Here is a 26350-nt window from a genome sequence, read left to right as displayed (position 1 = left end):
CAAGACGAGGAGCACCTGGCGCCCAGCAGGGCCTGGCCGGCTGGGCTGCCTTTGTGTTGGCAGGGTTCCTTGGCTTTCTGGAATGTTCCTTCTTGTATGCCATTCAGTGCCTGATCCAAAGCCAAACTTGGGAGGCTTGGAATGTGATGCCTCCATTGGCTTCTTGCTCTCTTCAGCCTGGGGAGTGGCCAGGCCCAGGCCTCCACGTCCTCAGCAGGCTGAACACAAACACTTGGGATGGGATGGGGGCAAAGCAGAGAGGGCCGCATGTTGGTGTCTGATCCAGCTGGCAGCCTTGGAAACTAGGCTGCAGCGGGCATAGTTAGAAGCTGCTTGGTGGCTCGTGTCCATGGCCAAGGGGCAGCTTGGGCATTGCTTTGGGAAAACGTGACACCCACAGCCTTCGGATTCCGGGTGGCACAAAGGCATGCTCGTTGGGTATAGGATTTCTGATGGAAACTTTTCTTTGCTGCTTGTTCCAAATACCAGGCTCTTCTGAGTGGCCTGATCTCTAGAGCACAGGACTACATTTAAGCAAGTTATGACGTACCGAGTCAGGGGTGTGCTGCTAGAGATATCACAAAGGCTATGGTTTTCTGAGCACTTAACTGCATACCTGGCTCTGTATGAGAGTGTGTGCACGGTCCTACGCATGTGTGTATGTGCTGGTACGGGGGCTTGAACGCAGGCTGCTACTAGCTTTTTCATTTCAAGGTTGGTGTTCTACCACCTGAGCCACATATCCAGCCTTTTTGGTGGTTATTTGGAGATTAGAGTCTCATAGATTTGTATGTCTGGGTTAGCTCTAAATCTCAATTCTGCCGGGCACTGGTGGCTCTCGCCTGTAATCCTAGCTACTCAGGAGGCTGAGATCTGAGGATCGTGGTTCAAAGCCGGCCCAGGCAAGAAAGTCCGTGAGACTCTTATCTCCAATTAACCACCAGAAAACCGGAAGTGGTGTTGCGGCTCAAGCAGTAGAGCGCTTGCCTTGGGCTGAAGAGTGCAGGGACAGGACCCAAGCCCAGAGTTCAAGCCTCACAACTGACAAAAAAAAAGAAAAAGAAAAAAAAAAGAGAAAATTACTGCTGCAGAGAAGATACGGAAAAAGACAAGGTCCTTGAGAGTCTAAGTCTCAAGCTATGAGAGAGGGAAAGAGAGAGAGAGAGAGCAAGAAACAGACAGACAGACAGACAGAGGAGTTCCTAGAGTCGCTGCAGTTTAGGAATGATGGTTCAGGAAATTTGGCCAGACAATGGTGCTCATGGTGGATAACGAATAATCTTTAGCCCATCCTCCTTGTCTAGATTATGGTTTCTTAACTCTAGATCATGATCTCTTCAGCACTACAGATATTCTGGGCTGGATAATTCTGTTATTGGGGTGGGGGGTTATCCTGTGTGAGATGTTTAGCTCATGGCCAGTGCTCATCCAACTTCTGCTTGCACCAACCAGAATCATCTTCAGACACGACCAGATGTCACGTAGGGGAGCACAAGGCTGTTCCCAACCAGGAGTCAAGGGTCTGGATGGTGGGAAATTGAGTTTCCCCTCCCTCCTTTCTCTTCTTCTCTTTATTTTAGTGTTAGTTCTGGGGCTTGAACTCAGGGCCTGGGCATTGTCCCTAAGCTTCTTGGTGCTCAAGGCTAGTGCTCTACCGCTTGAACCACAGTGTCACTTCCAGTTTTCTAGTGTTTAACTGGAGATGAGTCTGGTGGACTTTCCTGCCCAAGCTGGCTCCAAACTTCTATCCTCAGATCTCAGCCTCCTGAGTAGCTAGGATTACAGGCATGAGCCACTGGTATCATCAGGCCATTTGTGACACAGCTATTTGACTGTGTGGAGATACAAAACTAACTTCCGCACTTGCTGTTAAGTCTTGAAGGCAGGACTTGATAGCAGTGCAGAAGGGAGGCCGTGTTTCTTTTAGTCTCTGTCATGTGCTTTACACAGACCTTCATCCTTACAGCATCTGCCTTAACACACTCCCTTCAGATTGCAGAAGAGGCTCTGTGTCTCAGGCTACCCCAGGTTCTAAGTTTATCACCGGTAGCTTAGATTTGATTAAAACTGCCACAGGTCTCACACCACAGCATGTAAATTTCTGTAGTTATGTATGTTCTCCTTTTCTATTTTAAAAGTGCTGAAAGAAAACCCACATTTTCAGCAGAAGTTAGTAACTATGTAACCGAGACACCTCAATGAAACTTTACCACTCAGTTGATTGGAGGATATTGAGTATATGTATGGTAGTATCATGGCATACAACTAGTATATGCTAGTAAATATAGTAAAATTATATAAATAAAAAATATCTATCTGAAACAAAAGCACAGTAAATATGGATATAGTAAAAATTATAGTATAGCTTGAGCAAGACCCATTCTCAAAGAAAATTATATTAAAAATGGATAAAGCATGGTCTGGGAATGTGGCTTAGTGGTAGAGTGCTTGCCTAGCATGCATATAGCCCTGGGTTTGGTTCTGACTCAGTACCATGTACACACAAAAAGCCACAAGTGGTGCTGTGGCTCAAGAATGCTAGCCTTGAGCAAAAGAAGCTGAGGGACAGTGCCCAGGTCATAAATTCAAGCCATAGGCCCAAAATAAAATAAAATAAAAGGATAAACCATTAACAGAAATATGATCTACTGGTAAATTTAAAATTATTCTTATCTAGTTAGGACCAGTGCTGCTATACCTCATAAATTATTTGTTAATAAATAACCCCTACATACCTAGTGGAAATATTTGTGATTTAGACAGTAATAAAACAGAAAACACATTGACACTATTTTTTTTTGTTCCAGTCCTGAGTGCTGTCCCTGAGCTTATTCACTTAAGGCTAGTGCTCTAACCCTTGAGCCACAACTTCACTTTGGCATGTTAAGTGGCAAAGTAGAGATAAGAATCTTAATGTCTTTCCAGACTAGGTTAGCTTCAAACCATGATCCTCAGATCTCAGCCTCTTGAGTAGTTAGGATTATAGGTGTGAGTCACCTAAAAGTAGCTGATGCTATTTTTTTTTGGGGGGGGTCCAGTTGTGGGGCCTGAACTCTGGGCCTAGGCACTGTCCCTCAGCTCTTCAGCTCAAAGCTCTGATGTTATTTTTTTAATGACCATCCAGAGTTGGGTTTAGACATGCTGACCATTCTCAATTTCATACTGAGACTGGGACAAATGTGAACATGGTTACAGGATAATACAACAGGAAGTTTGAAAAGCAAAGTAGTTCAATTTGATTCTAACCCTACTTTTAATAATCTGGTTTCCTTTTGAATATTGTGAGGTTGTATTTTGCCTAATAGTTCATTTCTTTTTGGAGCTAGGATCTTGTTATATAGCCTACACTGCCCTTCTTGGACTTACTATCCTTGTCTCAGCTCAGCATAAAAAGTGCTGACACTACAGGCATATACCACTATACCATGCTCAGAGTGGATCATTTTGACCCTAAGAAGTATTTAGACACAATACCACTAAAAGACCTTTTTCCTATTTTGTATCACATAAGAGTAACAGCGAATGGTGGAGCAGGTGCAGGATTGATGGCATTTAGAGTATAAAGTGCAATACTCCAAGTCAGCTCAAATTCCTGTCATTTCTAATAGTAACATTTACAAATGACAGAACTAGTTTTATGTGATACAGTCCAACCAAGCTACATATTTGGGTAAGTGAGACCTTACAATCTTTTTTTTTTTCTTAAAGGACTTAGTTGAGTTAGAAGTAAAACAAAAAGAAACTTACTCCTGGGATAATCTTAGGGAACTAGAAAAGACTGTTTTTAGTTGCATTAACTCTCAAGTGGGCGTATCTTGACATTTAAGCAAACAGACTTTGCTTTATCAGAAAGATGTGACAACTTCTCCCCAGGAAGATTTGACTCTTTCAAGTTTAGACCAGCAGCCTAAGTCAACAGTCATTGAAACAGAATTGCACCTTCTTATCTTTACCAACTCCGGTGGCCAGTCAGGGACCAGAGTAGCTCCACTTGCTGGCCTTCATTACCTCTGTGGCTGATTACCAGTTCCTAATCGTTTCCTGCCCGTCTTTCATTAGGTCTTCTTTTTATCCAAACCATGACATGAAATGGAAACGTTTTTCTGTAGCTTTCTCTGTGACTTGTTTTAACTCCTGTTCAACTCAGGCCTGCTACGCAACCTGTACTTTTTTACACTGTGGTGTTTTCCCCTTCTTGGCTAAAAGGAACTGAGTCTCTTTCTCTGTGGGTCACCGCTGGGGAGGTTATTTTGGGTTATGAGGGCTGGGGGGAAAGGAGGCTGAAATAAGTTTTATAGGTGAAGTAAACCTTTGGTTTCAAAATGAGATTGCAATCTCATTTTCATTAGGAACAGAAACTAATATGTGTTCCCAATTTACCTGTTGATGATTATTTGAAACAACTAAAGAAAAAAAAATCAGTGGTTTTGGAGAGCTAGTATTTCTACATGCCCTTGGTTCCTTCCACATTTTAAAAATGCATCGCCTGCATTTTGAAGTAAGTGAAAGGGTGAGAAGTCACTTTCACCCTTTGGAGTTAAAAAATAACCAGCTGGGGCTGGGAAGGTGGCTCAGTGGTAGAGCGCTTGCCTTGCATGCATGAGGCCCTGGGTTCCATTCCTCAGCACCACCTAAGCAGAAAAAGCTGGAAGTAGTGCTGTGGTTCAAGTGGTAGAGTGGCCTTGAGCTGAAGAGCAGAGGGACAGAGTCCAGGCCCAGAGTTCAGGCCCCCACGATTGACAAAAACAAATAAAATAACCAACCTGCCAGGTACTGTGGTTTATGCCTGTAATCCTAGCTATTCAGGAGGCAGAGATCTGAGGATCATGGTTCAAAGCTATCATAAGCAGACAAATTCATGTGACTCCTATCTCCAATTAACTCTCTGCCCCCCCCCCCAAAAAAAAAGCTGAAAGTGGAGCTGTGGCTCAAGTGGTAGAGCACTAACCTTGAGAGGAAAAAATAAGGGACAATGGCCAGGCTCTGAATTCAAGTTCCAGAAATGGCAGAAAAACAAAACAAAACAAACAACCTCCCCCCAACCTCTAACTTTCAGACACAATAATGGTCTTGAAGTCACCAGAACACAATAGAAAATGATTCTGCCAGACCTAAGATGAAGAGTAAAAGCTGGTTATCAAAAAAGCAGAAATCAACAGCTAATCTTTTTTTTTTTTTGGTCGGTCGTGGGGCCTGGGTGCTGTCCCTCAGCTCTTCAGCTCAAGGCTAGTGCTCTACCACTTGAGCCACAGTGCCACTTCCGGCTTTTTCAGCTTATGTGGTGCTGAGGAATTGAACCCAGGGCCTCATGAATGCAAGGGCAAGCACTCTACCACTAAGCCACCTTCCCAGCCCCTCAACAGCTAATCTTTGGAAGTTATCAGGAGTTTTAGGACCAAAAAATTCTTGGCTGTAAAGGGGAGAATGAATGCCTTGCAGACAAGGGAAAGAAAAGCACTTACTAATTCAGGGTACCAAGTCATTCTGGCTCACTAAGCAAATGAAGTTATTTACTTCAAGGAAATTATTCAAGATTTTCCCTTTCTTTCTTTCTTTTTTTTTTTTGGTTGATCATGGGGCTTGAACTCTGGGCCTGGGCACTACCCCTCAGCTCTTCAGCTCAAGGTGAGTTGCTCTACCACTTGAGCCACAGCACCACTTCCAGTTTTCTGAGAGGTTTACTGGAGATAAAAGTCTCATAGAGTTTCCTGCCCAGGCTGGCTCTGAACTGTGATCCTCAGATTTCAGCCTCCTGAGTAGCTAGGATTACCGGTGTGAGCCACCGATGCCTGGCAAGATTTTCCCTTTCTTAAAGACATTCTATGAATTAAAGATGGGCTAACATTATTATTATTTTTTGGGTGCAGGTCCTAGGGCTTGAATTCAGGGCTTATGTGTTATCACTAAACTTTTTTTTTTTTTTTTTTTTTAGTTCAAGGCTAGTGCTTTACCACTTGAGCCACAACTCCACTTCTGGCTTTTTGGTGTTTAACTGGAGATAAAAATCTCATGTACTTTCTTGTTTGGGTTGGGTTTGAACCATGATCCTCAGATCTCAGCCTCCTGAGTAGCTAGGATTATGGGTGTGAGCCACTGGCGCCTGGCTTCAACATCATTTTTATCAAACATTTGTAAACATTATGCTAATAGCCAGAAAAGCCTTTGGATGGTACATGGAAGAGACATTGTAGAATTGAATAACCACTTTTCATAACGTTTAGGCCTTCTATGAAGTTAGGCCAATTGACCTCTCTAATTCTATAGGCTGCTCACCAAATTCCTGGCTCTTCTATGGTTTTCTTCTGGCAGTCTCCTAGATTTCATATTTTGATCTGTTTTACAGATGGCTGCTTTTCCTCTGGAAAAGCCAATGTGGATAAGGGAAACCACAAGGGACTTAATTTCATAACAGTAAGAAAAGTCATAGTTGAACCGTGTGTGTAGTAAATGTTAAGTTTGTTTTAAGGTTTTGGTATAGAAGACATTTTCAAAGAATTTATTGCTCTCAAGTCGAGGTTAAAGTGAAACTTCCATTAGGACAATGCAAAGGATGACATATTTCAAAAAAAGAAAAAAAAAAAAGGTCAGCGCAGTCAGTCAGTTTTCATTTACTTGGCATCTGAGATCAGGCACTGAGAACTGCAGCCATCCACTGACTAGGGAGAGAGGAAATGTCCAGAGGGGTGAAGATTCTTCAGTGACTAATTTTTAGCAAGTCTGAGGATGAGATCTTTCCATTCTTTCCTCTTCTTGGTGATGTAGGAGGGGGTGAGTAGCTGCAGCGGGGTCTCAGGCTGCTGCCGAAAGAAGTTCTGGCACAAGGCCTCGGTGTTGCACACCACGTACATGCCACAGTCGTAGCTGTTTTGTTGAGCAGCTGTTTTCTCCTCCACAAAGATTGGTCTGTTTCCTTTTCGGCCTAAGAAAGCCTCCAGTTTCTCTGCTACCTGCTTTGCGTGGACTGAGTTGCTTCTGCTGTGGGAATCGTAGTGACAGAAGCTATTTTGGTCTTGGAGATAAACTAACAGACTCCAGTGGGTTCCCCCCGCTGCCTGGTTGGAATTATCATTGATGGGTAAAAAGACCACCCTCTTGTGGGAAAGACCCAGGGGCTCGAGGAACCCCATGATCTCTGCCGTGCTGCTGGCACACTTGATGAACTGAGTGACCTCAGGGCTGACGAAGCACACGTGGTCCGAGCAGTCATGGAACTGACTGTTGGCAAAGTACTCAAAGGCGAAGCCAATGATGTGGTCATTGAGCCAGCACGGGGGATCCAAAAGCAAGACATCTGACTGGCGCAGCAGACTGTCCATGTAGCTGAGGACCACAGGGTCCATTGTACAGAGCAGGGCCTAGCTCGGGAGCTTCGGGAGCTGAAGAAGAGGCAGAAGACAGGGTTTATTATCCAGCATGACAGCAGGTGACTCTTACAAGGCCGAGGTACTAAATGGAATTGCAAAGTGTTTAACCACAATAATGCCTGGCGAAGCAACTCCAGCTTGGGTGCTATGTGTGAACCACTGGGGATTTTTCGGGCAGGCAGTTTAAGTCTGAGGGTTAAAATTTCTATTTCAGTGCAGAGGCTGATTAGAGCTGTGGCTGATGTTTTACCAGACACCACAGCAGTAAATGCATTTTGACTCTTGGATGAATATGTAGGGTTAAGAACAGCAAGTTATTTTTAGATTAAAGATGAATCCAAAGGGTCTGAAGAAAAAAACAAAGAGTTACTAATTACCAAGAGAAATAGTTTCCATTTCAACATTCACTTTCAAGAGAGAAGCTAAAATACTGCTTCCTCCTTCCACAGTGGAGTGACAGCCATGAGAACTGTCCAGAAAAAGCACAGTAACAGCCAGGGGCTCATGTCTGTAATCCTAGCTACTCAAGAAGCTGAGACCTGAAGATCATGGTTCAAAGCCAGCCAGAAAAGTCTTGTGAGACTCTCATCTCCAATGAGCTATTAGAAAAGCCAGAAATGGAGCTGTGGCTCAAGTGGTAAAATGCCAGTCTTGAACACAAAAGCTCAGGGTCAGTGACTAAGTTCTGAGGTCAAGCCCCAAAATTGGCGCCTGTGCGCACATGCATGCGCACGCGCGCGCGCACACACACACACACGCACACGCACACACACACACACACACACACACATCCAAAAGCACAGTAACTTTTTTTTTTTTTGGGGTCCGGTTGTGGGGGCCTGAACTCTGGGCCTGGGCGCTGTCCCTCAGCTCTTCAGCTCAAGGCTAGCACTCTACCACTTGAGCCACAGCGCCACTTCCGACTTTTTTCTTTTAGCTTATGTGGTGCTCAGGAATCGAACCCAGGGCCTCATGCATGCAAGCAAGCAAGGCAAGTGCTCTCCCACTGAGCCACCTTCCCAGCCCATGCACAATAACTTTAAGAACAGAAAATCATGAAAGTGGTAGGATGAAATTCGTTGCTGATTCTGGAATCAGCTATGCATACAAGTGATGCCATGCGTTTAGTCATTTTCCTTTTTCAATCTTGGCTAAGGTAAGACTGTAATGTTCATAATGCAAGATAGGCATTCTTTCTGACTTTTTGAAAGGAAGCATGGCACAGGAATTGGAAGACCTGGGTCGAGCTTCAGTCATACCACTGACTTCACAGAATTGTGCTTGAAGTCGTGTATAGTTTTAAAAAGCTGTACAAATAATATTTATGCAAAGTCGATATTAGTAAAATAATCAGAACATCTGGACAGGACTCCAAAACAATCGAAGCAAATGAGGTTTGGAAACAAATATTCATTCATACTAACTTGTCTAAATAGTAGAATAGTTCCTTTATGGCTGGAATGAGATGAAGTTGTTGATGGGATTAGCGTGCGGGCAGAATGATAACAACGACAGGAAGTCTGATGAGTGTAGGTGATGTAATATTTTGAGACTCAACAGTTAACTGCAAGGCACTGAGCTGACAGTATAATATTTCTAAAACTCACACAATAACAAACTGTAGTGCAGACGGAGAGAATAAAACAAAAGCGTATTGTAAGGAAACTGAAACAGCTATAAAAATAACAGTGCTAGAATTATGTTATCAATTTAAGCAAATCTGGCCAGCAAAAGGCTATTTTATCACTTAGTTGCACTATTAAAATAAGAGAAAAATTTTGTGGTATACCATTTCCATTAACCAAAACCTAGCCAAAACGTATACAAGAAATAGGTGTATCCTTTTTTTTTTTTTGGTCTTTACTTTTTTGGTACCGGGAATCGAATCCAGGACATTGCACTTCCTGGGCAGGCGCTTTGCCACCAAGCTACATCCCAGGCCTGTACCCTTTAATTAAAAAGGAAATGGCCTAAATAAAATGTATCCAAGATTATTTTGTGTACATATAGTATAGTGTGAACAACTTCAGAAACAATACAGGGTTGTTTATGAAAAAAACATATATACTTATAAAATGGCATAAGATGACATGAATTAAGAAGAAAGAATAGTCAGGGGTTGGGAGTAGAGCTCAGAGATGAATGCTTATCCAGTAGGCTCAAGGGAGGAGGGAGGGAGAGTAAGGGAAGGAGTGGGAGAGGGGGAGAGGGGGGGTGAGAGAGAGAGAGAGACTGACTCTAGAGACACAAAGCTGGAGTCAGGAATGAAGTTAATGAGGCATAGAGCACATTTGTTACAGGTGAGCCACAGGTTTGGCTCTAAACTTTTTGGAAGTGAACCAGAGGGTTAGGTTAAACATTCACAATGTCCATAAGGGGAAAGCAGAGCTCAGGAAAGGCAAAAGCATTCTTTGTATGAAGGTCAGAAAGTTTTCTTTCTTAAGAAATCTCCATAAAGGAGAGCAAGGTGCACAGTGATATCTGGTGACTGACGCCGTGATTTGATACAACTATTATTTCCAGTAATGTCCTTTACTAACGAGCAGTGGTGGCAGGTGACACTCTAGAGAGTGTAATGTGGTCGAGGATGGGTGTTGGGCTTGCTGGCCCTCTCTGGGTGAAGAGCGGCTGAATATCGAGAGAGGAACAAGTTATTATAAGGACAAACGAGGGTCTCAGGATGCCTCACACCTTCAGCGAATACTGGCACAGTGGCAAAGGCCACACTGCACATTGGCCCAATCAGATCCACACCTTAGCAGCTAGGGATGGCAGCCTACAAGAAGAGTGCTGGAATAGACAGTCATCTCACCTTGGGGGGAGCGCCCACAGGTAAGGCCACTGTTTTCTTCAAAAATAATTTTTGTGGGACTGGGAAGGTGGCTCAGTGGTAGAGCGCTAGTCTTGCATGCCTGAGGCCCTGGGTTCAATTCCTCAGCACCACATAAAGAAAAAAGTCTGAAGGGCACTGTGGCTCAAGTGGTAGAGCGTTAGCCTTGAGCTGAAGAGCTGAGGGACAGCGCCCAGGCCCAGAGTTCAGGCCCCATGACCGGACCACCCCCCCCCAATTTTTTTTTTTGGTGGGCTGGGCATATAGCTCAGGGAGAAGAATGCTTGTGTAGCAAATGCAGGAACTTGGAAATCCCTGCACTGGAAAAAACAAACAAAAATCTAACAAACAACTCCATCAGAAAAAAAAAACCAACCCATAGAAATAGCTTTTATGTTGAGTTTTAAACATACAGCATGAAGACAAAAGATTAATCAAAATAGCTACTCAGGAGGTTGGGATCTAAGGATTGAAGTTTGAAGCCAGCCTTGGGCAGAAAAGTCCATGAGCCGTGGATGTGTGGCTTAAGTGGTAGAGTGCCATCACTGAGAAGGAAAAAAATCCAGAGTGTGAGGCCCTGAGTTCAAACACACACACACACACACACACACAGAGGCAGCACAATATAAAATGCATGGAGGGGCTGGTAATGTGGCTTAGTGGTAGAGCGCTTGCCTAGCATGCATGAAGCCCTGACAGTGTGCCTGAGTTCAAGCTCCTGGAATGGCAAAAAATAAAGTAAAATGCATGGACATTCAGAGGAAAGGTGCCTGGGAGTGGGCAGTTGAATCTTAGTGGAGTGGGATGCATGAAGAATGGCATTCAGGAGGCAGGGACAAGGAACGTGTCCAAAGTGCAGAGAATCTTGGGTAATCTAGTATTGTTACAATGGAGTGGCAGGTAGTTAAGAGTTAGAAGAGTATTATAAACTAAATGTTATGGATTAAAGGCTAAGAACCAGTCGTAACAGATAGAATTAGTAAGGAGAAAAACTGAAGAGATCAGTTAGATCTTTCTTTTTTTTTTTTTTTTGGTCCGCTCGTGGGGCCTGAACTCTGGGCCTGGGCACTGTCCCTCAGCTCTTCAGCTCTACCACTTGAGCCATAGCACCACTTCCGGTTTTTTTCTTATGTGGTGCTGAGGAATCGAACCCAGGGCCTCAGGCATGCAAGGCAAGCGCTCTATCACTGAGCCACCTTCCCAGCCCAGTTAGATCTTTCTTGAGAGTAAAGGTGGGAAGTTAATGACAAACCTGAGGAAAATAGTAGAGGAATGGAGAGGCAAGGATGAAAAGATATGATTGTATACAAAGAATCAGTAAAACTTGGTAAGTAAGCGATCAGAAGAGAGGGTAGGAGAGAATTAAAAACAAACAAAAAAGGCCAGGTAGCTGGGTGGCAATGGCTCACGCCTGTAATCCTAACTACTAAGGAGGATGAGATCTGAGGATCATGGTTTAAAGTGAGCCTGGGCAGGAAAGTCTGTGAGAGTCTTTTCTCTAATAAACTACCAGAAGACTGGAAGTGATGCTGTGGCTCAAGTGATAGAGCTCTCCCCTTAAGCTGAAGAGTTGAGGGACAGCGCCCAGGCCCAGAGATCAAGCCCCACAACTGACCTAAAGAAAAAGAGCCAGGTATGGTGGTATATGTCTGTAATCTCAGCACAAGGGAGGATGAGAAAGGAGGGCCACATGTTTGAGACTAGCCTGGGCTACATGGTGACTGGCAACTGGTCTCAAACCCTGCATCCTCCACAAAAGAAGGGAGGAGGCTTAGAGTGTCCCAAATGGGGTGACTAGAAGATGATGCTATTAAGGGGGGTAAGGGAAGGAGCCCTAACAACAGAACCAAGCACCATCTCTACCGTCTTCAGGATATTTTCATTCCAGAGTCAACATTGTGGGAACAAACATCCCTGCTGTTACTTTATTTTTGTGCTTTGTTATGACCTCTGATTACTTAAAAAAAAAAATTCGTTTGTGCTGGGTCTTGGTGGATGGAAAGTTAGGCTGAGGAAAGTCAAGAAAGGCATTGAGTAGAGAAGACAATGACCTTTTGTTTGTTTGGTTAAAAAGATTCTTTTTTTTAAATGTGTTGGTCCTGGGGCTTGAACAGCCCTGAGTGTCTTCTTCTCCAGGCTAGCACTTGAGCCAGGCTAGCACTTGAGCCACTGCTCCACATTTTTTTTTTTTTGCCAGTCCTGGGGCTTGAACTCAGGGCCTAGGCACTGTCCCTGAGCTTCTTTTGTTTAAGGCAAGCACTCTACCACTAAGCCACATCCCTAGCCCCCACTGCTCCACTTCTTGCTTTTTTGGTGGTTTATTGGAGATGAGTCTCATGGATTTTCTTGCCCAAGATCTCAGCTTCCTACGTAGCTAGAATGACCGGCATGAGCCACCCACCAGTACTCACCTTTGGTAACATTTCATTTTTTTTGTCTAAGCTATTGGTAGTAGGGGTCAGGCTCTGCCCTTGCTTCTTGCAGGCTATTATTCATCTTCTTTGGGCCTCATATTATCTGTAAAACATGGTTGTAATAAAACTGGACTCACAGGGCTGTCATGTGAATTGAGCATTGGGCTTGTGGCTAGCTAGACAGCAGACTCTCTAAAATAAATACAAACCTAGTTTCCGTCCCTGTGGCCTGCATTGGGAGTGGACCCTGAAGATCGAGTAAGCCACAGCACAAGTGCTCTGGCACTTCATCTGCATGTAAGAGTGAGTGCATCTGCCAGGCTGGGGTACAGTATGTACAGTATGTTCTAGGCCCTGGGTTCAATCCCAGCACTGGAAACATACAACAAAAACAAAAGGAATAATGAAACCCCAGGCAGCCTGTTGTCCAGCTGACATTAAAGCAGAGACAACAAGAAAGTATGATGCTGTTCTTTCACCCAAACCCCATGATTACAGGGTCTCACTTACTGAATCTTCCAACATGTGTAGCTAAATGAAGTTAATACTGAATACATAGTAGACTGCTTCCTAAATATAAGTTTAATTTCCATGGAAGAAAGAGACAGTTTGTATAATTTGTTTTGGGGGTCTTGGAGATATGCCACAAGCATGCTAGGCAGGCTTTCCTACCAAGTTACATTCTCATCACCTGAACTAGTAGTTACCAAGAAAGCCAAGAAATTTACCAAAAAAAAACCCTTACAGAAGATAACAAAACTTAAAATTCAATAGCAGCCCTTTGGGTTACCTGCTGATATAAGCAAGAAGCTTCAGAATCAGTAGGAAAAAAAAATTATAGGAGATTGGCACGGTGGCTCATACCTGTAATCTTAGCTACTGAGGAGGCTGAGGTCCGAGAATCATAGTTTGAAGCCAGCTTGGGCAGGAAAGTTTGTGAGAATCTTATCTCCAACGAACCACCAAAAAGCTGGAAGTGGAGCTGTGGCTTAAGTGGTAGAGGGCTAGCCTTGAACAAAAGAGCTCAAGGGCAGTGCTCAGACACCCATTTAAAGCCCTGGACCCACAAAAAAGAAAGAAAGCAAAAAGCATTATAGGATGGGAATCTGCATACCTGGGGCTCAGTTCAGATCTGCAATTAACCAGTTGTTTGACTCAGCTGCTAAATACGAGGTACCTCTGTAAACTGAGGGGTCTGGACCAGATAAATGTTGGTTCTGGCTGACAGGCATGGCAGAATCATGCATGGGCATTTTAGAAGGCACACATGATTGTTACGTGGGGTATAGTCTAGGCAACTGTATTTTAAAGAGGCTTCCACGTCATTCTATGATTTGGCAGTCTCATGTTATGATTCTAAGTTTATGCTGTCATATTTCCTGAAACTTGAATCCTGCAATTCTATAGAAACAAGAAATACTTAAAAAGTCCGGTTTTCTAGAAAGTCCAAGGGTCAGAAAAGGACAGGCTGAAGATCAAATTTGGGTCATGGCCTATTTTTGTAAATGAAGTTTTATGGGAACAAAGTTATGATCCTTTGTTTACATATTGCTTCTGATTATAGTTGACCTACAGGAAAGAACAGAGTAGCCTACAAGGCCTAAAATACTTAGTGCTGGGCTTCTTAGAGAAAAATGGATTCCTGTTCTGGACCACTGTTATGGGATTACAGATTTTTTTTTGTTGTTGTTAATAGGAGATAAAAGAGTATCACAGACTTTCTTGTCGAGGCTGGCTTTGAACTGTTATCCTCAGATCTCAGCCCCTGAGCAGCTAGGATTATAGGCGTGAGTCACCGGTGCCAGGCTCAATCTGGATTTTTAATAAATAGAAATGCTGGAAATATTATAGTAGAAATAAATAAGAATGAGCTATTTTATATATGTATAAATATTTTATGTGGTTAAAATATTTATTGGTCTTAAATTAACAAGGATTTTATAAATTATGCAATTTTTATAACTTAAGGGAAAGTATACTTCTGGGCCATTGAGTAAAGTAGTAAAATTTGTTTTATGGTAAAACCAAACAGAAAAATACTATCTTAGCATTTCAGCCTTCATTTATTCTCTTACCCTTAATAAAAGTGACACATCCTTATTAAGTTATATGGTTAAAAGCACTACAAAATATAGCTTCTGGGCTGGGAAGTTGGCTTAGTGGTAGAGCGCTTGCCTTGCATGCCTGAGGCCCTGGGTTTGATTCCTTAGCACCACATAAGCAAAAAGAAAAAAGTCGGAAGTAGTACTGTGGCTCAAGTGGTAGAGCGCTAGCCTTGAGCTGAAGAGCTGAGGGACAAGTGCTTAGGCCCAGAGTTCAGGCCCCACGAACGGGCCCTCCCCCCTAAAAATACATATATATAGCTACTCTGCCCATTTTAAGTGAAGATTATAAAGGTTAATAGTAATTTCTTGGAGGTTGAGCTGTGGCTCAAGTAGTAGAGTGCCAGCCTTGAGTAAAAAACTGAAGGGGCAGCACACAGGCTCTGAATTCAAGCCCCAGTATCAGCACCAGAAACAAAACAAAAACAAAGAATAGTAGTATTTTCTAGAGGTATTTCTGCTTACTCCCTTTGGTTATTATTTCAAATTGTATTGAATATGCAAATGTGTTCTAAATAGCTGAGTCTAAATGCAGTATCTATGATCACACACTGCCTGAAATACAGGCAAAGTTTCCCATGTACCTCATTCCCACCTCCAGATGATGATGAGTCCTCTTGATTCAATAGCTCCAGAGTCCTGACTGCCCAGGCCTGCCTTGCGTCTCCCATCCTTCACGATTCACCCTATGCCTGGCTGAGCCTAACGGGTCTCCTTATTTCCACTAGTGACCTTGCCAGTAAATATTCCATAGTCAGAATAATGGCTTAAGATTTTTTTCCCCTTAATGTTCTGTTTTATTATGATTCAAAGTAGAAAGGGGCTGAGTATGGTGGTTCACACCTGTAATCCTAGCTACTTAGAAGGCTGAGATCTGAGGACTGCGATTCAAAGCCAGCCTGGGCAAGAAAGTCCAATTAACCACTTAGAAAACTGGAAGTGGCACTGTGGCTCAAGTGGTAGAGCGCTAGCCTTGAGCTGAAGAGCTGAGGGACAGTACCCAGGCCCAGAGTTCTAGCCCCATGACTGACCAAAAAAAAAAAGGTAGAAAGTCACAAAGTATAAAAAATTGTATCAAAATTATGCAGCACTACAAAATATATGTGTGGAAATCAGTAGTGTTTGAAATCTTTGGTGATAGGGCAGGCTCACAATGGAGGTGTGGAAGCAGACTCAGATAATGTTTATACGTGAAAGATTTTTCCCTCTCTCTGGATGTCAATGGACCTAATCTGCAAATGCCAAATGTACTTCCTTTCATATGGACCAATGTCCATGATGTTTTTCTTTTCCCCATGGACTATGACTTCACATGTGTTAAGTTCATTAGTTTCTGGTAGAAAGGGTACCCATGCTTCGTGGTCTCCAAGACTCTCTGGCATTGTTAAAACCTGGCCATGTTCATTTATGACATCTGTGGAGGACCTGGAGGTTGGGTAGAGCCATTTCTGAAGTACAAATATCCTTGCCTAAAAGTGAGTTGGTCAACATAATGGCATAATAAGGTTTATGTGTACAGTGTGCTCCCATGGGGAGTTCCTCTCTGACGGGATCTAACCCTTGTGATGACTTGCCCTTGAACACATCTGGGATCACCAGTTCAGTCATAGTTCCTGGTGTGGGCGATGTATGTTGAGATTCTACTTCATCACTAACCATCCAGTTGTGGGTCAGCATCTTCTTGGTCGCTAGGTAGAAAATCATTTATGTCTTCACGCTGATCATCACTTGGACTTTTGTGTGTAGGTTGGCAAGTGTTGTGTCTGACCCTGAGGAATTTGGTGGCCATGGTGTTTGGTCATCCTTCTTGTGTGGAAGAACCCATGTTTCAGATCGTAGAAGTCTATCGTTATGTGTACTTTCTTGAGTCTTGTCTGGCTCCTAGAAATGAGCTTTTTGTGCTGGGTCAGCTTGAACAAGGGGAGGGTGGCTGTACATCCGCATTTGCGATAATCACAGGTTGCCCAGGCAACTGGTGATTTCTCTTGACATCTTCCTGGAAGTGAATCTTTGCAGCTCAATTTCAGCTTGACAGGCTGCTTCTTTCAATGACTGGCATCTTCTATCAATATTTACTCCTCCCAGTGTATTCTGGTATACTACTGCGACTCCAAGTGCTATAGCTGATAGTCTGTGAAACTGACCATCCTTAATTTGTGAAACACCAGAAAGCCCTAATTATCAAATGAAGGGAACAATATTCTGTGGCATTAAAGATTTTTGACACAATATTCAAACTGTGATATTTCTTCCCAGATTATGCTTATCTTGAGCTAAAGGATGGACATTCAACTTGGCATTATGTTCAGTAATAATATATGTAACTACATTTCTTATCATTTAATAGTCTTGAGAAACTTGATTGCTTAACAGCTCCAGCAATGATGGTATCAACAGTCCACGCCTGTTGTAGTAGTGTGTGGTAAACAAGGCAGGAGAGAATTAGAAGGCAGCACTGGAGGGCTGGGAAAACAATTTTTATCGCTATGGGTGATATTCTGATATTAATCCCTTGCTTTTCCAGTTGTTGGTATGCCTTTTAAACCTTCGAGTGAATGCACTTTCCCTGGTGACCAGTTTAAGGAGGAAGAGGCTTAGAGAAACCATGAAAGCAGCTCCTCTTCCCCCAAGTGGTTCTGATTGAGGGAGATCCTTAACAACTTTTACTGAGCCACTCTGTATACAGCCCATTGCCCAGAACTCCTTAGAGAGTGGTGCTCCTGTAGTTCTCTGAGCATATCAGCAAATTCATAACCATCTGAGGTTAAATATTGGCTGAACTGGCTTTTTACCATCAGAGTTGTGTCCCCATGATAATAATGACAACAGATGATTGTAACATAGAGATGGTCATATCCTTTTCATCAAGTACTCTAATATTCTTAACCCCGGGTAGTATAGGATCAGTTGTGGTTTCCTTAATGTTCTTCCAGCTTAAGATTTTAACTGAGGGAGCTAGGATGTAGCTCAGTAGCCAAGTACTTGCCTAGCAAGTGCAATGTCTGGGGTTCAATCCCCAGGGCCCAAAAGACAAAAAAAGGGAAAGATTTTAAGTGAGATCTGTCCATCACCTGCTCAAAGTCCCTTAGTATTTCACTATCATATTCAGAAAAATCGAAAAGTTTGCACTAGTTAATCCGAAAAGCCCTGTGACTCAAAACGGCATGATATTTTAAAAGAACCAGATAAATCAAGAGAACAAAACAAAAACAAACCCATGGGAGAAAACTCTGGATTATCCCAGTGTTTTAAAGTTATTTCCTCTGCACGCTCCTTGTGACAGCAGGACTGTCCAGTGGGACTTCTGTGATAATGGAAGGTTCCCGGCTGGCAGTGTTCAAGACTGGAGCCACAAGCCATGAGCCACGTGTGACTATTGACTGCTTGCATACAGAGTACCAGAATGTGGCCAGTGTGACAGAGCACTTTGAAGTTTATGTATTTAAGTAGCAACAGGCTTTCAAAGGTCTTTTTCTCTAGCTCTCTGGCATGCATGCGCACGAACACACACACACACACGCGCGCGCGTGCGAACACACACACACGCGAACACACACACACGCGCGCGAACACACACACACACGCAAACACACACACACACTTTTTTGTTGGTTGTGGAACTTGAACTCTGGGCCTGGGTGCTGCCCCTCAGCTCTTCAGCTCAAGGCTAGCGCTCTACATCTTGATTCTGTGTTTTCTGATGGGTTATTGGAGATAAGAGTCTCATGGACTTTCCTGCCTGGGCTGGCTTTGAACCACCATCCTCAGATCTCAGCCTCCCTAGTAGCTAGGATTATAGGCATGAGCCACCAGCGCCTGGCTTCTCTTTCTCTCTTTTGAACTCTGGGCCTCATGCATGATATATCCTCAGCTTCGTTCACAGATATTTCTTGAAAGAAAAAAAAATCACATGGTTAAATAGCTTTAGAGAGGTGCTAAATCAAAAAACTCCTTAGTAGAGATTGAGAATGCACACAGGCACATAGGAGGATTAGACAAAAATTCAGCAATGGAAAACTTATTTAACTGTTTTGGTCTAATTTACCAAACTTTTTGTCCATGAACTACCTTGAAAAACTTTTTTTTGTTACCGAATACCCATTTAGCACCTTGTCTATGTGCTGACATTTGGAATATGCTTGATAAATTTTTCAGCAAATAGTACCAGGACAACTTGCTAATCATCTCATTAACAAATGATACCTTATATCAAATTAGATTTTAGAAAGATTAAAACTTTGAACATAGCTAGGCACAGTGTACATGATGGGAATTCTAATACTTGGGAGGCTGAGGCAAGAGAACTGTGAATATGAGGACAGCCAGGGCGTTATAGCAACACCTTGTTAAAAAAAAAAAAAGAAACACCAAAAAACAAAAATAGGTGGATAGGTAAAAAAGGAAAACATTCTGTGCTTTGAATAGGACAATTATATAAAATATAGCTTCTCGCCAGGTGCCAGTGGCTCACAACTGTAATCCTACTCAGGAGGCTGAGATCTGAGGATCAAGGTTCAAAGCCAGCTTAGGCAGGAAAGTCTGAGACTCTTATCTCCAATTAACCACCAGAAAACTAGAAGTGGTGCTGTGGCTCAAGTGGTAGAGCTGAAGAGCTGAGGGATAGCAGCCAGGCCCAGAGTTCAAGCCCCAAGACAGACAGGAAAAAAAAAAGCTTCCCAGTAGTTTGAGATCTGAGGATTTTGGTTTAAAGCTAGCCTGGGTAAAGAATTCAGAAATGCCGTATTTCCAATTAAGATGTTGGACTGGAGGTGTGGCTGAAGTGGTAGAACACCCTTCTTAGTAAAAATTTAAGAGAATGCTAGGCCCTGAATTAAAGCTCCAGTACCAGGACACACACACACACACAGAATTTATTTATTTTTTCTTTTCTTTTTTTGGTACCGGGGATCGAACCCAGCACGTTGCGCTTGCTAGGCAAGCACTTTGCCACTGAGCTACATCCCAGCCCCACACACAGAATTTAAAATATTAACAGATTTATTATTTTGAGACAGAATTCCACTGTGTAGCCAAGCTGACCCTGAATTCCTGATCCTTCTGTCTCCAGCTTGTCAGTGATGGGATTCCAGGAGCGTGTCTCGTGCCTGGCACCTTCACAACTTTAAAAATAACGTCCTTATTTTTAAGGAATGTTACTAAGATCTTACAAATTTCTAAATCTGAAAGAATAGGAATAATGCTCTTTTGATTTTTTGGCAATCTGCTTAATTCTTCCTGTTGTTATTTTTCCTTTTGCACTGCTAGGGATCCAACCCAGGATCCCTCCTTTTTATAAATAGCAAATACAATTATTTCCATTTTGAGAATTAGAAAGATCTCCTCTTACTCTTTTTTTTTTTTTTGTCGGTTGTGGGGTCTGAACTCTGTCCCTCAGCTCTTCAGCGCTCTACCACTTGAGCCACAGCATCACATGCGGCCTTTTCTATGTGGTACTCAAGAATTGAACCCAGGACCTCATGCAAGGCAAGTGCTCTACCACTGAGCCACCTTTCCAACCATCCCCACCCCCCTTTTTTTTTTTTTCTTCCCTGGTCGTGGGGCCTGAACTCTGGGCCTCGGTGCTGTCCCTCAGCTCTTCAGTTCAAGGCTAGTGCTTTACCACTTGAGCCACAGTGCCACTTCCAGCTCTTTCTGCTTATGTGGTACTAAGGAATTGAACCCAGGGCCTCATGCGTGCAAGGCAAGCACTCTATCACTGAGCCACCTTCCCAGCCCTCCTCTTACTCTTATTCTGACCTAAAGTATGTCTGTCTTCCCACTGAGTCTTACTTCTGTGGGGGAAAAATGATTCCAAACATGAAGATTTATAAACTATGTGATATTTTATGTTTATTAGCAGATTATGTCCAACTTCTCACGTATGATTCCCTTTATGCTTTCACAAGTAGAACCACCTCCAATAACAAAGGTACTTTTCACCGCAGGATAAGCAGAAATATTTTCAGGAAGGAAGTTTGAGCCGTATTTTTTTCAGTTTCAATTTCCCCCAATTAGTTATTTCCTCTTAACACTAAGCCTGAATCACTGGAGAGTTGTATGATGTGACTGGCAAAAATGACCATTAAGATTTGTACAACCCTCCACGTTGCAGGATTAGATTTTACTCACCCGTCTATTATCAATGCCTGACAAACTGGAGAAGTGTAAGTGAATATTTTTCTAGAGCAAAATACGTAAGTGAAATCTATTTTGCAGGGCTGGGAAGGTGGCTCAGTGGTAGAGTGCTTGGCTTGCATGCATGAAGCCCTGGGTTCTAGTCCTCAGCACCACATAAACAGAAAAAGCCGGAAGTGGCACTGTGGCTCAAGTGGTAGAGTGTTAGCCTTGAGCTGAAGAGCTGAGAGGCAGTGCCCAGGCCCAGAGTTCAGGCCCCAGGACCGGCAAAAAAAACCCCAAAAAACTATTTTGCACAACTTCTATAAACACAAAATTATCATCAACAGGTTATGTTCTCAATTTTTAGAAATAACTTAAACTATTGGTGCCAGTGGCTCACGCTTGTAATCCTAGCTACTTAGAAGGCTGGGATCTGAGGATTGTGGTTCAAAGCCAGTCAGGAGAGGAAAGCCTGTGAGACTCTAATCTCTAATCTACCAAAAAAAAAAAAGAGAGAGAGAGAGAAAAGAAAGAAGCTGGAAATGGAACTGTGGCTCAGGTGGTAAAGCATTAGCCTTGAGCACAAAAGCTCAGGGACAGCAACCATGCCCTGATTTTAAGCCCCAGGATCTCCCCCCACCCCTTACTTCTCCCCTAAAAAGGGCAGAAACACTTCCTGGTACAAAAAATGCTGCATTAGCATAAATACCATTTGGTCACGCTGTGGGCCCAGGAATCAGACCAGGTGACCTTTGAGGACTTCTCCATTTTACTGTTACTGGTCCTGGCCATCAATGGCTTAGATGTCATGGGCCAGGCTAAGAATTTTATTGTTTGCACGCCTCTCGAACCTCAAGGGTTTCATGTATAGTGGCATCACACCTTTTCTCCTTACTATAAAACTGGGGTATACGGAGTGTTTCTTACAGATTTTATTTTGTTGAAAAAATTTGACAAATGACTTTATAATAAGGTGTCAATCAAACGTACTCTTCCAGTGTAGCTAGGATAAGTGTATACTTATGGATAGGTAGTGCTCGATAGATAAGATAGTGCTTGAGCTGCCATCTTCACAATCTCTGTCTCAGAATAGAGAGGATTACAGGTGTGGGCCACTGTGCCTGGCTTAAAAAAAAGTCATCAACTTTTAATCTTATTTATCCTGTGTATTTCTGGCGAGTTATTTTTTTCTAAGGTAGTTAGGAAGTAAACTGCCACTACAAATTGCTAGCTAGTGGGTTTCAAAAATGTGCTTGACATATAGTCATGGATTAATAAATATTTTATGAAATAAAGAATTTGAATTCATTATAGCATAAAAGAGGGTCCAATTGGACCCAGTTATGATATATAGAACTTTCTGCCTTACTAATTAGTCTTTTTTTTTTTTTTGGTCAATTGTGGGGCTTGAACTCTGGGCCTGGGCACTGTCCCTGCGCTCTTCAGCTCAAGGCGAGAGCTCTACCACTTCAGCCACAGTACCACTTCTGGTTTTCTAGTGGTTTATTGGAGATAAGAGTCTCACGGACTTTTCAGCCTCAGCTGGCTTTGAACTGTGATCCTCAGATCTCAGCTTCCTGAGTAGTTAGGATTACAGGCGTGAGCTACCGTCGCCCAGCACCAATTAGTCTTTAAATTAATTAACAATACTATTGGGTTTCTGACCAAATTTGAATTATATATTATTCAATGGGGCTAAATATTTCCAACAAGCAATAGTTGTAGCTGCTAATATAAAGTCCCAAGTTATTTCGACAACAGCTGTGAGAAAATTAGCTAAGATCAGAAATCCTTAAACTCCTACTTTGAAGGAACTTAAGTCTCAGACCACTTTTACTCATTGGTCATAAAGAAGGAAGGTAGGCCTAAGGTTTTCATACCTATAATACAGATATTTGATGTAGGAAGTATAAATGAGACAAGTCTGCGAGGTAGCAAGACTATGATCTAAATGCCAGAGGAAGGGACTTGCAGAAAAAACTCTCAATGAACTTCCTAAATTATGATTTCTGCTTTCAGTTAAGACTTCTTTCATGGTCCCTCTTCCAAAAGAGGGAAGGTCAAAGATAGAGAACTGACTTGCATGCCCTGCCTATTCAGTTTGTATGGAGCCATATTACCCTAGGGGCTTCTAATCATGTGATGGGTAAAAAGACAACACAGGCTAATGATGCTGGAGGTTCTGGAAGTGAAGTAACTTTTACATGACTCATTTGCATTAGTAATACTGAAACCCCAGATTCAAGTTTCTGAGTCATGTGCTTAATAAGCACATTATCTAGGTAACTAGATGGGATTTTAGCAGTTTTCACATCATTTAGTCTTCCTAGTTTCTAAAGATGGGGCTGTGTGCATTTTCCTTTTTTTTTTTTTAGTGAGTTTTAGTCATCCAAGAGGTTTTAAGAATTGTCAAGAGAGGTGTCCGGACCTTAAAAAGGCAGAAACGAATGACTCACTCAAGTAGAAATGGAATTTGATCAAGAAAGGCCTAAAATCTTCCAACCTCTATGAGGTATTCCACTGACTTATGAAGCACCAATACTTCCACTTATAAAACTGAGTGGGCTTGCCACTTGATCACATAGGATGCTAGCTGACCCCAATACTTCAGCTCATGATTTGTGAAAAGCTGTATAATTTTCTTCCACCTATGTTTCTTTAGACTGGCAAGTACATTGATAGCAGATTATCATTTCAAGATTCAGGCTTAAAAAATTAGCTAAATTTTTTTGAAATGTAATCTCTTGGTTACATTTCCACGCATGTATAAGATTGTTCCAATCAACCTCACCTCTCTCTCTCTCTCTTTCTCTCCCGCCTCTTCTCAAGATTCAGTTATTATTCTTCAAACATTTGAACAACTCTCCATTTTTTTTTTTTTTGGGTCCGGTCATGGTGCCTGAACTCTGAGCCTGGGCGCTGTCCCTCAGCTCTTCAGCTCAAGGCTAGTGCTCTACCACTTGAGCCACAGCCCTGCTTCCGGCTTTTTTTTTTTTCTTTTTGCTTATGTGGTGCTGAGGAATTGAACCTAGGGCCTCATGCATGCAAGTCAAGCACTCTACCACTGAGCCACCTTCCCAGCCCCAACTCTCCATTGTTTACCAAATTAAGTACTACCAAAGAATGATTTCCCCCCAAATAGCTCTGACTTATCTTGATTTATATCCTAGGACCACTCCCTCATACACATGAATGAATGCAGGTCTGTCAGTCAATAGTGGGTTAGTAACAGGTTTGTGAGCTGTTTCTCCAGAGGTAAAGGCAGAACAGAACAAAATAGCCAGTTTACTACCCCCCACCCAAAGAGAGTCTGGGAAGTGAACAGTGCTCTGTCATCTTTCTCAAACCCAGATCTGATCTATGATGTTCTAGTTTAAAACCATTATTTTAAAACTTGGGATCCATACACGAGGATGTGGTTAGAATTTCAGAATTCTATGAACTTCAATCATCATATAAGCTGCTTGTTTTAACTATCTCTGGGTAAAATTTAGCCTTTTCTTCAATAAAGTGTAGTAATAAGCTATAGTGGTATTCACAGTTCTATGACTTTATTACCATTGGAAATCTGATATTTTCGTATCACATAAAGTAGTTGCAGGTATCTCAAAATATATCCTATACTTATCACTACTTTGAAATTACAGAATTAGCTCTGCTGCTACATGTTACTCAAGGTATAAATAAGTACTTATATAATGTACAGCTGGGCGCCAGTGGCTCATGCCTGTAATTCTAGCTACTTAGGAGGCTAAGATCTGAGGATCGTGGTTTGGAGCCAGCTCCGGCAGAAATGTCTTCGGGTTTCTTCTCATCAGTTTGCCAGCAAAAGGCTGAAAGTGGTACAGCCTGCTTAAGGGGTAAGAGCCTGCCAACCATGAGCAAAAAAGCTGAGCAAGATTGAGAGGCCCTGAGTTCAAGCCCCAGTACCAGCACAAAACAAAATCACCATTGTGTTGTTGATGCTATTTTTGGGCCTCCCTCACTCACTTCGGGGTTCTATGGTATATTTCGTGCATAATAGCCTCTCCCATCTTTTTCCTCCCTGAGTAATGAGGATTGTTCTGAGGGCTTTACTCATGCTAGATGAGTGTTCTACCACTGAACTACACTCCCACTTTTTTCTTTTTTCTTGAGACAGAGACTTGCTATGTAATAAGGGCTAGCCTAAAATTTACCATCCTCCTGTCTCTGTCTTCTGGTAGCTGGGCTTACAGGCATGAGCCACGGGCGCCCGGCAAGAAAACATTCTTGAGGCCCACATTCTAGTTCCTCATCTCTGTCTCCTTCTCCCTCCCCACCAGGGACTGTCCTGTCTCCTTCGACTCCCCTCCCATTTCTGTGACCAGCTACGGCTCATTAGGTCTCTTAACAAATCTTCTAGAGAAAGTCAGCTGGGAAATGCCCTCAGCTACAAGTGGAAAGGGCGTCCTATATAATGACTGCGCTGTCAAAAAGCTGACCCTGTCACCATTCGCTTCTGTATCGGGCACTTGAGGCGTGGAACCCACTCAGCGAAAAGTCTGCGGAATGAATGGAAAAGGAATACTTGCGAGCGGAGGCAGGGGGCGGGGCCGGAGCCGGCCGGCGGCGGCGGGGGAGGAGTCAGGCGGCAGGAGGCGGGGCCGGAGCCGAGCCCAGGGTGGGGGGCAGGGAGGAGGGCGCGCGAGCGCGTGTAGAAGGCGGCGAGGGGCGGCGCGCTGCAGGGCTAGGTGGGAGAGGTGGGGAGCGGGGGGAACCTGATGGGAATCTGCTTTGGATTCTCCCAACTCAGTGTTGCTCGACAGCATCTTCAGCTCCAGCCCAGAATCTTAATCTACAGGTGACAGCTCACTCTCCCCACCTTCCCAGGTGAGGGGCGCCAGGGAGACCGTCCGGGAGACTCGCGCAAACAACCCGTACCATAAACTCGCGAAACTCTTCGAACCCTCCAGCCACCTGCGACCCTGCCCCCCCTCCCCCAGCACCCCGACTTAAGTCCCTCCACCCCTTGTCCCCATTACACCGGGCCGTTTCTCCGGACTCTCCCCAGGTGACCACCACGGCGTCCCTCTTCAACTTTCCGTGAAAGTTGCTCTGGTCTGTTGAGGCCGTTTTCTATAACTTCTTTATTCTACTACCCTCGAGACTCAGTTTCCCGAACTGAGGGCGCCAGAACCTGCGTGTGAGGAAAGGCGCGCCACACGTGGGACAAACCACACACTGGACAAACCCAAGCGGAGGGGAGGCGTCTTACCTCACCCGGGCCTCACCACCTCAGCCAGGCTTCAGGCACCTCGGTGTTAGCCGGAAAGTGAGCGCTACGGTCGCAAACACAGAGTTCCCTCCTCCCCCGCCCTCCCCACCACCATTCCCAGACTTGCGACACTGCTGACTCCGTAGAGTGTGGAGCTTGGAGTTCCCAACTTCGGCCGTAAGGTGAGGAACAGAAGCTGAGGGCGGAGGGATCCAGGGAGGAGGCGTGCCCGCGCACGCGCAGACTGCCCGCCTCGGCGGCGTCACGTGCGGAGGCGGGGCCGGGCG

At 43.6% G+C, this 26350-nt stretch overlaps 2 protein-coding genes across 7 annotated transcripts in view; one reads left to right on the top strand and one right to left on the bottom strand.

Annotated features, from left to right (window-relative positions):
* Positions 1-6480: 6480 nt before the first annotated feature.
* On the bottom strand, positions 6481-26267 carry Senp8 (SUMO/sentrin peptidase family member, NEDD8 specific). 2 transcript variants are annotated; one of them, XM_013012073.1, is made up of 3 exons: positions 26064-26267; positions 12606-12711; positions 6481-7376 (listed from the first exon to the last, which is right to left on the bottom strand). In XM_013012073.1, exon 3 carries the CDS (start codon positions 7338-7340, stop codon positions 6702-6704), a length of 639 nt encoding a protein of 212 aa, XP_012867527.1. In that variant the 5' UTR covers positions 7341-7376; positions 12606-12711; positions 26064-26267; the 3' UTR covers positions 6481-6701. The 2 variants fall into 2 exon arrangements, with proteins under 2 accessions (XP_012867527.1, XP_012867526.1); XM_013012072.1 differs by lacking the exon at positions 12606-12711.
* Myo9a (myosin IXA) overlaps positions 10112-26350 on the top strand; it is a 159077-nt gene continuing 142838 nt past the window's right edge. For all 5 annotated transcript variants that reach the window (XM_013012069.1, XM_013012070.1, XM_013012071.1 and 2 more), the window contains exon 1: positions 10112-10196. The gene's annotated coding sequence lies outside the window, so the exon portion shown is untranslated. The remainder of the gene's footprint in view (positions 10197-26350) is intronic.

This window comes from Dipodomys ordii, unplaced genomic scaffold, assembly GCF_000151885.1.
Source record: "Dipodomys ordii isolate 6190 unplaced genomic scaffold, Dord_2.0 Scaffold15, whole genome shotgun sequence".
In the NCBI taxonomy this organism is placed as follows: domain Eukaryota; kingdom Metazoa; phylum Chordata; class Mammalia; order Rodentia; family Heteromyidae; genus Dipodomys; species Dipodomys ordii.
This window is presented reverse-complemented; position numbering and strand designations above follow the sequence as displayed.

Coding starts and splice junctions, on each gene's coding strand:
- Senp8 (XM_013012073.1), bottom strand. CDS start 7,340: ATGGACCCTGTGGTCCTCAGCTACATGGACAGTCTGCTGCGCCAGTCA.